We start from the raw sequence: 15,584 nt of genomic DNA, 5'->3' as shown, positions 1-15,584 counted from the left end.
CGGTGAAGGGGTCAAATCAGTATAGAGGACGCAATCAGGGTAATTGGACACGACTAGATTAGGAGGGCAGAAAAATTGGGGAATAAAAGTGGAAAAAATAGAAAATTAAAAAAATGTATATGACAAAATCTTCTGGGTCAAAATTTATTAAATCGACTACACCTCTTAGAGCTAGTTTAACTCCGCCCATTAGACTGGACATGTCAGTGGCTAAGATCTAAACCATCACTTCATGCTTGTAGAAAATTGTCTGGATGGTCAGATGTAATCAAATGAACTCCAAAACAGGTCTATTCTTAGAATTAGCTTCTAGAACATGTAACTTTCAACAGTCATGCAAGCTTTACATCACCATGCCCTTAGAGGATGTTTTGCAACAAATATTGTCACTCTAAAGCTTAATTAAAGTGTGTTGCTATTTAAGTGGGGGAAAAACCCTCTGGGAGGATGATTGTGGTCAGATGAAACAAAAGTAAGTGATTTGGCCACAATGACCAGAAGTATGCTTGTAGAAAAATAGATGAGGCATTAAAACCCAGCAACACTATACCAACTGTCACACTTTGTGGTTGTGCTCTGGCTGTTTTGTTGCTTGGTGCATTGCAATAGGTGGATGAAGTAATGAAAAGTGGAATCTTGGATGGAACTCAGTGTTCCAACAGGACAATGACCTAAAGCACATGTCATAATTGATTTTGAATGGCTACATCAACCCTGTTTAGAATATGTGGACTGTACTGAATGTGAAGTCTGTGTCAGTAAGAAAACAGCAAATTTGCTTTAACCGTGCCAGTTCTGCCAAGTAGAGTGCCTAAAGATCCAACTAAAGTTGTGCCAGAAGCCTGTAAAACTTGGCTATTTAATGTGTCATATTAGAGTAAAAGAAGCTAATACACATAAACAAATAGTGCTGTAGATTTTGACTGTGGGAATTTGTGGTCATTTAATGAAAAAAAAAAAATTTTTAAGGTCAGGTCAAGTTACTCTGTTTTGAAGTATTCCAAATTAATCAAGAGAATGAGTAACAGGTAAGGGGATCATAAATAAAGTATAAGCTGGGTTGTGGCTCACCACTTTGTGTCAAACTTCGTGAGAGAATTGTCAATCCAATCCAAGATAAAAAAAAAAAGAATTGAAGGTCTTTTACCATTTACCATACATAATATTGTAAAAAGATTCAGTGAATCATTAGAAACCACTGTTGAATATGCATGACCTTTGAGCCCCAAGAAAGCATTGCATAAAAACCATACTGCTACTGTAATAAACATAGCCAAATGGGCTTGGAAGTACTTTGGAAACCCATTACTAAACACAGTCCAATTCTGCATCAAGAAATGCAACCTAAAACCCTGTTATGCAAAACGAAAGACATAAATCAGTCAGTTCTCTGGGTTCTCAAGCTCATCTTAGATGGACCAGAGGACAGTGGACACGTCCATGTTTTTGCTTGAGTTCTTTGAGCCTAAAGCAAAAAGGACCATGCAGACCATTAATGATTAACCAGAAAATTCTGATCATAGACTAGAGCACAGTTTAAGTTCTGTATTCATAAAACATGGGCAAAAATTTCACTTGCAATAACTGCAATAATTAGTATCTTTAATTCCCAAACAAAAAAATGTAATTAATTGGAAAGGTGATGAAACACAGTGGTAAACATTGTCAAAACTTTTTTGAGTGTTTTGCAGGCATCAAATTCTAACAATTGAAATCTTTCGTTATTAGGGCTATTCACATGTATGTGTGTTCCAATCATTCAGTCAGAGAAAAAAAGTGGTTGCATTAATGGTTAGAAATTCCACCAATGCTATGACATACATGTCCTGTACAAATGAATTTCTGTCCTTCTGAGGATACGTTTGTCTGTAGGTGTTTATTTTTCCTAGAAGTCCTGAACACATTCCTGATGTTCTGCTGATTACAGATTACATAATGGTCCTGCTTTCCAGGTTGTTTTTGTTTTGTACAGAAGGTCAGCGTCTTCATTTTTTATTGCTTGTAATCATCCTGTGTGATATCGGGACGTTGTGTGTCTGAGTGAGTTTAAAGAAACTCGAGCACGTGAGTCTAACAAAAAGAAAGAAGCCTTCCAACTTGTTGCTTGTTTTGATTTGATCGTGGCATGTCTGGAGTGTTTTGCCGAGGGCTGCATAACAAACGATTTGACATTCCTTTTTGATTGTCGAAGAATGTACAAGCAGGAGAAAGTTGTGCAAGCGTAGAAATAATGGACTTGAACGCTGCGGTGTATCTGTTTGCTTAACACCCGTGTTTACGACAGATCTTTGAACAAACATCAGAGTCGAGTTACATTTCTAAATCGGAAATTTGCAAAGCCCACAAATGTTTTTCCACTTTCTGTTTTCCATTATTTATTTTTGATTAGTCACTGGAACCAGTTACTGGAAGCGTTCTGCATTATCCATGTGACATTTAAACACAGTGTCTGAAACGGTTTATTACTGTAATTTGTGCATGTGTGTGCATGTATGCTGTTATGTATCAGCTCCGCCTGATCGTATCAGAGTAATGAGCTAAAACAATAAAATACTTAAATAGTGGGATAGTGGTATTGTAATAGTTGTCTTTTTCCATTGATGTATAAGGAAACAAGAGGCTAATTGCACATGGCAATAGTCAGTAGTCAATTCCTCAGTTCTTTGAGGAATTTTGGAGGTAAATATCTATCTTACAGTCAGAACCTTTTGAATCTGGTGATTGGTAAAGCCAAGTATGGTGCCTGACTTCATCAAACCACCCTTGAATAATTGTATTTGTATGTCTAGTGACATTATATGGGAACACCATCAGAAATGTTTTTTATTTGCATCATGGCAGCAGACATTGTGTGCTAAAAGCATCCTTTGGCTTCCTCCAAACATAAATACATCCAGATGTAGCAAATCTGCTGAACATTCATTCATCAAATTACACTGTTATTCCATTTCTTAGGGGTCTGAGGATTGTGCTTCTGAAAACAATCTATGTCTTTTTGGCCAATGTTCTTTTATTTTTTACACAAAAAGGTTTCAAATGGCGGCACAGACAAGAATTTCATTTTTGTGAAAACCCCCAAAAATGTGTGCACAGAAGAGCAGCTTCTTTTATTTCAAAAACAATTGTTTAAGAACTCAGCAGGTATCAGAGATGTCTGGGGAAATGTATCAGTGATTTAAAAAATGCATAAATAAAATAATGGCCAGCTAATTAAGTGCTGTGCGTGTGTATGTCATCTTTTATATCTGAAACTGTTTACAAAAAATGCACTTGATGGCTTTGAAATGGCCAAATACACTGTATTACAGGATATAGCCAGAGGGAAACTTGTGCCCTCCATTAACTTGACGTTGAAGGGTCTTAAACTTTACAGGTTGTAGAATTGAAGCCATGTAACTTGTAAACCAGGCTGTTTAAATGGGGTAATATTTTGGGAGGGAGAAGATTTTTTGTCACCTCTGTCATTACTGTACTATAAAAGACTCAGAAAGGCCCATAACATCACCTGTTGCCTGAAGCGAGAAGAGACACAGAAGATCTGCTTATGCTTTCTTCCTCTTGCAAATTAATACAACAAAACACAGACTGAGGCACACAGCCGCGTATCCTGTGGTGTTCAGGAGTACGGGGAGGATAAAGAGCTAAGCCTCAGGGACAAAGGGATTTCCTCATGTTAAACAGCAGCAATTAAACAGCTCTTTACCACATCATTGTGAGCACAGTTGATTCATTCGGATGAGAACTTTAGGAAGTTCTTATCATACAGATTTAGGAAAAGAGAAGAGCAGGGAGATATTTGCTGTAGACATGTATTTACATTTGTCATGAGTACACGACTGTGCGAACATACAGGCAGCTGTAGCTGTAGCTGTAGCTGTGGTTAAGGTACTGGTCCAGTAATCAGAACGTTGCCGGTTCAAGCCTCACCGTTCCCAGGTTGCCACTGTTGGGTCCTTGTGCAAGGCCCTTAACCCTTAATTGCTTAGATTGTATGCTGTCTCAACTGTAAGTCACTTTGGATAAAAGTGTCTGCTAAATGTATGTCTATATACTTTTTGCCATCTATTTGCCTAATGTGTTTAATGTTTAAAGTTGTTTTAACCAAAACTGGCAGCATGGTGGCTCTGTGGGTAGCACTGTTGCCTCACAGCTAGAAGGTTCTGGGTTCGATCCCTAGGTGGAGTGGTCCGGGTCCTTTCTGTATGGAGTTTGCATGTTCTCCCTGTGTCTGCGTGGGTTTCCTCTGGGTGCTCCGGTTTCTTTCCACATTTGTCCATGAATTGTCCATGACTGTGGTTGACATTAAAAGACTTGAACTGATGAATCTTGTGTAATGAGTACCTGTCATGAATGTAACCAAAGTGTGTAAAACATGACGTTAAAATCCTAATAAATAAATAACTAACATTCTTAAAAGTATTTTGGAATGGCTGTGTAATGTTATCTGGTGGATTTACACTATATGCTGTCGTTACCTCCCACCTTATTGTAGATAAGGTTTTTTTATGGTAGAATGTCACTGAATAAATATTACTTTTGCAGTAAAAGTCACCCTTGTGGTTGTAAATTTAAGCACAAAGCTGTGTGTAGTGGTACATTGTAAATTATTGACAATATTTCACATACACACAGGACTAATAAAAAGATTACTGAAGGTGTTCCTAAAAATCACAGCGTTCTCAGTGAAAGCAGGGTGGCATTTTCATACCAACCCGCCTAAGGCAGCTCAGTATCACTTCTCTACATCGGTACATGGGAGTTGTTATGCGCTATGATGAATAATACATGGGTGTAAATGGATGGAGCTGTAATTATGCATTTAATCTACATTAAATTTAAATGTGCCAACGTAGCTGCACTGATGATCAGTGACGTTTGTGTTTAACCCACTTCCTCTTTACTCAACATAAACTGACACAGCTAATATAAACCCCACTAAAGTAAATGGACTACAATAAACGCTAAGCATTCCGAACAGGTGGATCTATGATGACTCATATTAATGCATAAACTACCACTAAACCTGTTTTAAAATAATGGATGTATGTTAAAAAACAGATTTTTGTGTTTTTAATTAGGGCAAATATTCTTATGGGTGTGTTTCTATATATCACGGTTTCTCCCTCACAGACTTGCCAGCTCCTCCTTTGGCAACCTGCTCTTTTTCTAGAGCTGTGATGCCAGCATGCCTTTATCTTTTTATAGAATGCCGACTGAGGTTGCCACACTTTTGGACCTCGCCTCCTAGAACAGCGAATTTCCCCAGAGGGATGGGTACATCACTTTTCCCCAATGTACCCCACCTGTAAATCCACACTGGGCACTGTCTCGGCCAGGTTTCAGTGAGAAGATAAAGCTATGCTGGCATCACACAACAGCAGTAAACTGGATCTGACCAAGTTTGGCATTACAGCTCTGGAGAAGAAGCAGGTTGCTACAATGGAGCTGGCAGGTCAGTGAGGTAGAAGTTGTGATATATAGAAGCACTCCCACCTGGAGTAAACAAATGCTTAACAAGGCAGTAGACACTTTTGCATAGTTGGATGATGAATAGCACCATATTGACCAAGCTTTATTAATGAATAAAGTTTGTGATGATCAAATTTTAGCTGTGCTTTCAACCAGCTGGGCGCCTGCACAGACATTACTGGCTATGTCTGTTAAGAATGACTGAAGGGATGGCAGCCTCTGCTGGCTGGTTGAAAAATGGAGAGCAGTGCATGACTGCCATGTTGAAATGAATCGGCTGGCAACTGCAGGTGTCAGTTTGTTAGGTTTCTCTGTCAGGGTAGGGCTCTGCAGCAGTGGAAGAAAGATACAGCTGTAATTGGATCTGACTAGATTGGAGGTAAAAGGGAAAAATGCATACATAGGATATTAACAAAATCAGCATGATCTGTGTCACCCACTACCCTACTGAGCTAGAACAGGAATAGAAAAACCTGACGTGTTCACTCTTCTGCGATCCAGTAATGCATGCATAGTTTGGCTCGGCCACGAGCATACTTTGGCGTGCTGTTTTTGTAGTAGGCTGACGTCCACATCTGATTCAAGTCGTGTTTTTGCATGTGAGCCAGTGAATAAAATTGAATTGATTATATCAGATTTGACCTTCAGTAGTGGAAAGTTCAGTACAGGGATCTTGTTTTTTGTAAAAATGAGCTTTCTTACACGTTTATACCAGAAAAATTGCTGAACCCTTTTTGTCTGTGTGGCCAGCCAAATATTTTTATGGGTAACAAAAATTCCTGGAATGATTATGAGGAAACATTATATCATCTGTGCTCAACAGATCTGTCCTTTGTGTAGGTGTGCCAGTTTTCACTGGCTGACTTTTGACGGCCTTTGCTTCCATCCTGCTGTGTCTCACTTGACTGTACTAAAACAAATCTGGCCTAAAAACAGTAATGCTAAAAATGTGGTGATTGAGCTGCAAAAATGCCTTTAAATGCTTTCAGTTGAGAACTTGCAGTTGCTGTGATTAATTTATTTACTGCTCTGATACCACACCAGGCTTGGATAATGCCCGAAACTGCATATTGGGCACTGCCAGGCTGCTCATCAATAAGCTGGGTGTAATTTGCGTAAGTACATCATTTATACAAAATTGGAGAAAAAGTTGATTTTAACAATGTACAACTCAATGTACAAAATCATTGTCAGAGTAGTGAAGTATAGAACGCCTTTATTTGTCATATATACACATACAGGTGTACAGTACAACGAAATTCTTTTTTTGCATATCCTCAGCCATTGTACAGCGCCCCTGGAGCCGAGAGGGTTAAGGGCCTTGCTCAGTGGCCCAACAGTGGCTGCATGGCAGAGCCAGGATTCAAACTCTCAACCTTTCAATTGATAGCCCAAAGCTCTACCTACTACCACTGTCCCTGTATGTGTGGATGCTCTGCTCCAATACCGCTCCATCCACTGACATATTTTACAACATAGGAGACCAAGGGTCTGTTCGAAAACCTAGTGAGCTGCCTTGCTGTCTTACTGCCTACATAGGCAGCTGCCTAAGTAGAGAGGATTCTAATAAGTCATCGACTTATAAGTCAGGTTATTCGAACACACTACTTAGCAATTCCATCAGTTTTTGCTTACTAAGCTAACACAAGTGGCCAAATGGGATAAGGTGGCACCAATAAACCAATGGGATAGGGTGGCATAACACGCTAGCATGTCAACTAACATCTTCCTCCGTGTACCAAAAATGGTTACATAAATTTTTTAAAACATTGAAAATGTATTTATTCAAGCCAATAAGGTCGATCCAAAAAACAGTGACAGTTTTAAAACATTAGATAAACTGTTTATTTTACTGTAAAGTCACTGTGAAGAAAGGCTTTTAAACCTTCTTAAAATACAGTATAGGGTGGCACGGGGGAATGGTGGGTAGCACTGTCGCCTCACAGCAAGAAGGTCCTGGGTTTGATCCCCAGGTGGGGCAGTCTGGGTCCTTTCTGTGTGGAGTTTGCATGTTCTCCCCGTGTCTGCGTGGGTTTCCTCCGGGTGCTCCGGTTTCCTCCCACAGTCCAAATACATGCAAGTGAGGTGAAATGGAGAAACTAAATTGTCCATGACTGTGTTCGTTATAATCTTGTGAACTGATGAATCTTGTGTAATGAGTAATTACCGTTTCTGTCATGAATGTAACCAAAGAGTGTAAAACATGACGTTAACATCCTAATAAGCACACAAACAAAATACAGTATATGATCATATTTTTCACTTAAAACATTGTGGTGTTAATTAAAAACACCTTAAAACAATTACATTTATTAATTAATATAACTGTAACCCAGAATTAATGTTTTTAGTTGCAAGTGGACGAAAAATATATAGCATTATAGATACACTTAATCCATAACGCTGAAAAATGCACATGATCAAAACTGTCCTTTTGTCCCATAATGACTTTCCCTCAAACATCATACTTTGCAAGTGCAGAGTATAAATAAGTGGTTACTTTCTAATATCTACATGTCCTTTGCCAAAAAAGTTTAGTTGGATTTGATCAGCATATTCAGCAAATCTTGACAGACTTCAACACTGAATGGAAATGAACTCAGTGGACAGTCCAGAAATGTCTAACAGCTGAAACATGATTGTGTCTGGCACTGAAAGCAGTTTTATATTAAAAACTGTTATCCCTGAACATAAGGACAAAACATTGCGTCAAAGCTTATATTTGCTTCCATGATTTGTACTGTTTTCCTGTTTTTGTGCAGATCTCAGATTTCCCAGTGGGTTCAGATTCTAAAGTTCTTTTTTGTTATTTTCTGTTTCCTAATTAGACCTTGTCAGCATAAGTGCACACATAACATACATTATTTAAAAGTCTCTAATTTTGTGCATCGTCACATAAATAACATGCACATCAGTTCACCAGGAAATCAGTAAATCAGGAAAAATAAAATGCTAAATTAGCTAAATTAAATTTGCATTCTTTACATTTACATTCTTAATGAAATGTTTCTCAGATCAAAACAAGACACTTTACTGTGTTAAGGGCGGCACAGTGGCTCAGTGGGTAGCACTGTCGACTCACAGCAAGAATGTCTTGAGTTTGATCCCCAGGTGGGGCAGTCTGGATCCTTTTTGTGTGGAGTTTGCATGTTCTCCCTGTGTCTGGGTTTCTTCCGGGAGCTCCAGTTTCCTCCCACAGTCCAAAGACATGCAAGTGAGGTGAATTGAACTAAAACATGGACACAAAATTGTCCATGAATGTGTTTGACATTAAAACTTGTGAACTGATGAATCTTGTGTAATGAGTAACTACCGTTCCTGTCATGAATGTAACCAAAGTGTGTAAAACATGACATTAAAATCCTAATAAATAAATAAATAAATATTGTGTTAGAAATAATACTTGTACAGAAATGATCCACTAGGAGCAGCAGGACTACATCAACTTCTAAGTACTGCAATGCATAAGCATCCTTCTGTGTGACTCTCTCCTGTTGCTGCAATGACAGACCAAGCCTGGCGGTTCGGACTTGTCCGGCTCTGGTAAAGCTCAACGTCTGCTTTTAAATAGATATAATTACCCAGAATCCTCACTAGAAGGATTTTTGCTATGAAGATCCCGTTATGGCTCCATGCTTTGCAGATTGCTCATAGCGTCTTTGTCACTTGCTGTGGTCACTTCACTTCTTCTGTTGGCTTTCACATATTTGTTGTTGTTGGGTGCGTTCGGTTAAGTTTCACAAGTCTTGCACGTATTTTGTGTACAAAACAACAAAAACTGAGGCCTCCAGTAAGGAACTCAAAGCGACAGAGGAGGTGAGATGTGAGCAATAGGAAACACTATACATCCTCACAGATAGGAAATAATTCATTAATGGGATCCCATGCTGGTAAACATATGGAAGGTATGGAAGCGTATCTCAGCAGCACAGCAGCGCTTATCATGACTTGTCTCATTCTCACTAACAGGCACCTATAAGTACAGGGAAAATGACTAATAGGGAGGATAACCATGTCTTAAATTAAATGATAAGCATCTTAAAAACGTTTGTGTTAAAGTCTATCCAAGTGACACAATGCATTACTAACTAGACAGGGCCAGTGACCTCTGACATGAAAGCTGGCCTCAGAGCTGAGCAAGTTTTATTCCGAATACAAACTCCCAGTGTGGTCTGAGGGCCACTGAATTACAAAACACTTACTTCTGGCCCAGATATCTATACATGTAGAATATTTTCCATCCAAGTGTTTGATATGATTAACTGTTTTTAATTATCATTTTATTGGGCTTTGATTCTGAAACTACACAATTTAGTAGTCTTGGGTCTAGAGGTTTCATTTTTTAATCTAATCATACATTTTATAGTAAATATTAAAGAATTTAGAGACTATGGTTTATACACAGTTTAAGATTATTAATATTAATAATGCTTTGGATTGTCAAAGTATAAACCATATATAAATTTAAGTAATTTTGATTGGCATTTAAGTAAAATTTAAATATTTTTTTTTTTAAACTACCAGAGTGCTTTAGAAATAACAACATGGAGAATGTGAAATTTTAACAGGAATTATAATGTCACTGTTAGACTCAACCTGTATATGAGTTAATCAGATCATTGATATTGAGATTGAAGGATGGCGAGTTCTCTAGCAAATTGCAAACATATTAGTCCTTGCCTAGCCACTGTCCACACAAACAGATATTTTTGAAACTTTTCCTCCTACCTTTTCAACATCAAAGATATTTAAATTTTATTGAAACAGTTTGTTTATTTATTAGGTTTTTAAGCAGTAGTTACTCATTACATAAGATTCATCAGTTCACAAGTCTTGGACAATTTTGTATCTCCAATTCACCTCACTTGCATGTCAAACTTCACACAGAAAGGACCTAGACCGCCCCACCTGGGGATCGAACCCAGGACCTTCTTGCTGTGAGGCGACAGTGCTACCCACTTAGCCACCGAAACTATACTATATACTATTGAAACAGTATATAAAAAGTAAATTAATGAAAACACTGACATGAGCATGCTAGTACAAAATTAAACTATAATAGGTTAATAAGATGCTATATTTTGTGCAAGCATACTACACAATATATAAAACTCCAGGCCAAGGATATTTAAAAGTGATTAAAAAATAAAACCACCAAAAATGTATTGTGTATGTAAAGCTACCACTACATTTCCCAGAGGTGGATCATAAACAAGCTAAAATACTATTTATAATTCTACATTGATTATTTGGTGGTTTAAAATGAATAATTCTTTTGTTAGTGTAATCTTAGGTGGCTATCTGTAACTGTGGCAGAAATGTTACTTACAGCATTACTAATTTTCATACTTGTGGATAACATGTTGTATATTTTTACAGCTCAGACATTCCTGATTTACATTCCTTCCTCTCCTAACAGTGTACAACTTTCCTATTAGTAGCTTTTAACCAGTGTGCTTTTACTAAACGATAGTAACAATGACAATAGTTTTACTAAACTGAACAATTACTATGTTTAAGGTGTCTCATTTTTAAAAGGTTCTAAAGTTATATCAAGACTACCACTGATTTATTATAGCCAAAAGTAACATTTTGTTTTAAGAATGAGAGGCAGAAATAGAACAATAATATATAGTCTATAAAAACGGCACTGGCCCAAACTGGATAATTTCCAGACAGCTACAAAGAGTTGCTAAATGTTGATTTAGTAACTGTAGCAATATAAAAACAGACAGGAATCCATAGATTTTTAGCTGTCCACACAGTTCTGTCTCAGACTACCAGATGTATACATTGCAGTGCTTGTGATGACCCTGCATTACTTTGTCATATGTCTGGTTACATTATTTATGGGCTAGTAAATTATTTTTTTGAGATTTTTGACTGATTGACTCTTTTATTGCCACATGTTGGTGGTAATAGCATCCGGTTCACTAAGATGTAGTTCAGCTCAGTTGCAACACAATACAAAGTATAATACATATGCAGTAAATAACAGACAATACAATACACAATATACAACATTTAACAGATGGAAATCATGAAATTGTTATACAATTGTATTAATGTGTTCTTACAAGGGCTGGACGTATTACAAACACAAGTCACCTTACTTTTTATAGATCTACAGCGCCTCCCAGAAGGAAGTGGTTGGAAAAGATGGTGCACTGGATGAAAGGAGATAGCAGATCATTAGTCTAAAGAGACAAAAAACACAGAGACAGTACACAGCCCTGAGGCACACCGGTGCTAAGTTACAAACACTGTGATGTTAAAGTGTTTATTTTAACAGACTGCTTCCTTCTATTTAAAGAGCCAAAAAACAATGACATCAAGCTGGGTTAGTGTTCCAACAACTTCTGAAAGAGTTTTGTAATATTCACTGTATTAAAGACTGAGCTAAAGTCTATAAAGAGAACGTTAGCAATTTCTTAATGGCATCATTAACTGATCCATTGGCTCGATAAGTGAACTGATATGGACTTAAGATAAGCTAATGACTTAAGATGCTTTGTTGAGTTTTGTGTATTAAAAACAGATCTAATTTCATCCTCAGTGATTGGAGAGGTGATGAAAGAGGCCCATAACAAGGCGTGATCAATGTGGACTCTTTTTAAACTGTGCATAAAACAGATTTCATTTTTTTTAGTATTTCTACAACATCAATTATAACGCACGGTTTCTGTCCAGATCAGGTCATCAGCCTGACTTTCCCAAACTTATTATTAATTTTACCTTCTACCTATTCCAATTGCTCTGCATAGTTTGTCTTTACTTTCCTTACTGCAGTAGGCAATTCATATTTTGCTGCTTTATGCTGATATAATTACCACTTTTATATACAGAATTCTTCTTCCATGAAGTATTCGTAGCTGTTTATAAAATGGTTTTGTATTACTGTATAGTGTCATTCTTTTACAAGGCAATTACAGTCTCAGTATATACATCAAAAGATTCACTTGTAGTATTAAAACATCCCAATCTGTGCAGTTTGTAAAGGTTTTAAAAGCATCAGTCGACCACTACTTTCTTATGTTTGATGGTTTTGAGTCTTTGTTTAAATGCTGGGATTAGCAGCACCACGGTGTGATCAGATTTGCCCAAAGGGGCTTTTAAGAATGCACGGTATGCACCATCAACAGTACAATAGGAATGGTCCAGTATTTTATTATTTCTGGTAGGACATGTTATCTGCTGCTAGGAATAAGGCAAGTCTCAGGAAAGACTTTTATGGTTAAGTCCCATACAAGGACTTCCACTATATTGTTTTTGTAAACACTGATGCTGATGCCACTATACATTGTATGCCATCTGGACAAAACTATCTGAGCACCTGACCATGAGCTTGTTGAGCATCTCATCAAAAACAAATAGAATTAAAATAAATTAACATGTGTTCTTTCATCTATAATAACACTCTTCTGAGCCACTAGACTTTGAAGTATGTCTGTGGGAATTTGTGTCCATTTAGGCAAAAGAGGATTTGTATGGCTGATAATTTATTTTAGTCTCTGTTAATGTTCCAGTTTATTTCAAAGCTGTTCAGTGGGGCTGAGGTCAGGGCTCTGTACAGGTAATTGGAGTTTCTTTAACCCGAGCTTTCTTCGTCTTTATAGAGCTTGCTTTGTGCACGGGGGCACAGAAATGCTGGGCCTTTCCTAAACTGGTGCTGCAAAGTTGGAGGCATATAATTTCCTAGATATAATTGATTTATGATTTCGATGGACTCTGATTAAAGGTTTAAAACTGCCTACACACTTCAGATTAGCATAATGTGAATGACAGAACCCGCTCACTTCCAGCAGTAATTCCATCATATATTATATAACCATCAAATAGTTACCTGAAAGTTCTTAGAGCTCATTATTTGCATTAACTGTTACATTCTGTGTGTCTGTTTCAGGGCATACTTGGACGTGAAGGAACTGAAGGATGTTTTGCGCCTGAATGGCTCCACACACTTGAATGTCTTCTTTGCTAATGCCACTGATGAGGACCTGGCAGGGGTGGCCACATGGCCTTGGGATAAAGAGGCCTTATCACATTTAGGTAAATATCAACAACCGGAATCAAAATAAACTACACATTAGTTTTATTTCACTGTACAGTGCTATGAAAAATGAACTGCCTTCAGTCTGTTTGCGTTCTGTATTGCATGGACTTTGTAGAACTGTTTCTCGGGATGGTTTGGATAAGGCTGTGCCTAAAATTATTTGGTTGCTTTTGTAAATGTGTTTTTACTCATGTAACAAATATGAGCAGGGAGTCACTTTTCCAAACCACTGTATATTTATACAAGGGTTCTTCAAAAAGTTTCTGCACTTTTTTTAACTCTGCTTATTAAGAATTTAAAAAAACAAATGACATCACTTTTCTACATATTCACCTTCCAATGCATTTTTCCCAGCTTCAGACCAACTTTTGCCAACTTTTTAATCAACTAATGCCATCAGCAACAAATGTTTCTGGTTGAGCGAGTAGCCACTGATGCACCGCTGCTTTCATATCATCATCACATGAAAATCTTCTTTCCCTTAAAGCTTCTTTGAGCGTCCAAAAAGGTGGAATCAGATGGCGCTAAATTCGGACTATAAGCTCTCTCAGTCTCTCAGACACGACCCATTACTACTACTCCCACCCTCACTGTTTCCAATGAAAATATAGAAGTGCAGAAACTTTTTGAAGATTCCTCATACACATCTCAGTGTAAAATAAGCCTGCCAGTTTGCTGACAATTCAGACATCTACACAGGTTACTAACACCAGTGGCTGTATAACCTTTTATTATAATATTGATTGATAGAAAGTGATTATCAATTCTAAACCGTGAGATGAAATTGACCTTCCCTGTGTATGGAATAGTTGTCTTATCTGTCTTTGTGGTCTTTTTTTGAGGTGGGATCGTGTTGAACCCCTTGTTCTATGGCACATTTGGCCACACAGACACCATGATTCACGAGATCGGCCATAGTCTCGGACTCTATCATGTCTTCAGGGGGATTTCTGAGGTAGAGTCATGCAACGACGCCTGTCTGGAGACGGAACCCTCGTTAGAAACTGGAGACCTGTGTGCCGATACAAACCCCACACCCAAGTATAAGTACTGCCGGGACCCTGAGAGTGGAAATGATACCTGCGGCCAGCGCCAGTTCAAGCACACACCATACAGGAATTATATGAGCTATGCTGGTGAGACACTGAGCTACACTGTTCATATACATACACAAACAGATACATACGTTAGCCTCTTAAATGTATAGCGTGACTATTAGCAACATAGTTCCTGACTAGTTCCTTGTAATTGGCAGTGCCAATGATGCTGGAGTTTTTTCTGAAATTTGTCAAAGTCTCATATTCTCATGTTCCAGATGCTTAATGTAAGAAATTAAGTTAAGAAAAAACCTAAACCTATTTTATATGAAGACCTGTCATTCATCACAAATTTGCATGCACAAATCAAATTAAATTTAGAAGTTTCTTTAAAAGTTTTTATTGGCTAATTACAGTAAAGCCACACTCCCCTTTAAAAGCTTTGTTTTAGTCTCCCATTAATAAAATGCCTACTTAATGTTTTAAAAGTGGTACTTGCAGAAGAGAATGTGCTTTTACTTTTAATATAAAGTACCATCACCAGCCCACTGTGTTTTAGCCTACATGTGTTCCTCTCCTCGTACCCAGATTCTCTGCTGTGTTCACACTGGGTTTTATTCTCTTTTTATGACCTAAAGATGACGGCTGCACGGATTCCTTCACTATGAACCAGGTGGCTCGAATGCACTGCTACTTAGATCTGATTTACCAAACTTGGAGGACTGAGAGTAAACCAGCCCCAGTTCCCTTAGCTCCTCGACTGATGGAGCAAGCAGAAGATGCCCTCACTCTGGAGTGGTTCCCTACACTTACTGGCCATTACTTTGACAGGTGAAATTGAAAATAAGACTACTGTCTGTGAATCTTTGCTTTGTAGCAAGCTGCACCACAGATCAATACACACATTAGAAATCTGATGTAAATTCTAACTTATATTGTTATATAAGTAACTTATTTATTGTAACTTAATAATATTGTTTTAGTGATCACTTTGCTGATTATTTACATTTATTAGATTTAAAGAC

General features: G+C 37.8%; 1 protein-coding gene across 1 annotated transcript in view; it reads left to right on the top strand.

The window, feature by feature from the left end:
* The window catches only part of pappab (pregnancy-associated plasma protein A, pappalysin 1b), a 75,697-nt gene that overhangs the window by 11,018 nt on the left and 49,095 nt on the right, over window positions 1-15,584 (top strand). Inside the window, exons 3-5 of the mRNA XM_063017853.1 lie at window positions 13,373-13,518; window positions 14,365-14,658; window positions 15,198-15,390. Of these exons, the coding sequence (XP_062873923.1) occupies window positions 13,373-13,518; window positions 14,365-14,658; window positions 15,198-15,390 (633 nt within the window). The remainder of the gene's footprint in view (window positions 1-13,372; window positions 13,519-14,364; window positions 14,659-15,197; window positions 15,391-15,584) is intronic.

Source organism: Trichomycterus rosablanca, chromosome 21, assembly GCF_030014385.1.
Source record: "Trichomycterus rosablanca isolate fTriRos1 chromosome 21, fTriRos1.hap1, whole genome shotgun sequence".
Lineage (NCBI taxonomy): Eukaryota > Metazoa > Chordata > Actinopteri > Siluriformes > Trichomycteridae > Trichomycterus > Trichomycterus rosablanca.
Note: the sequence above shows the minus strand (reverse complement) of the source record. Positions and strands in the feature narration are given on the sequence as shown.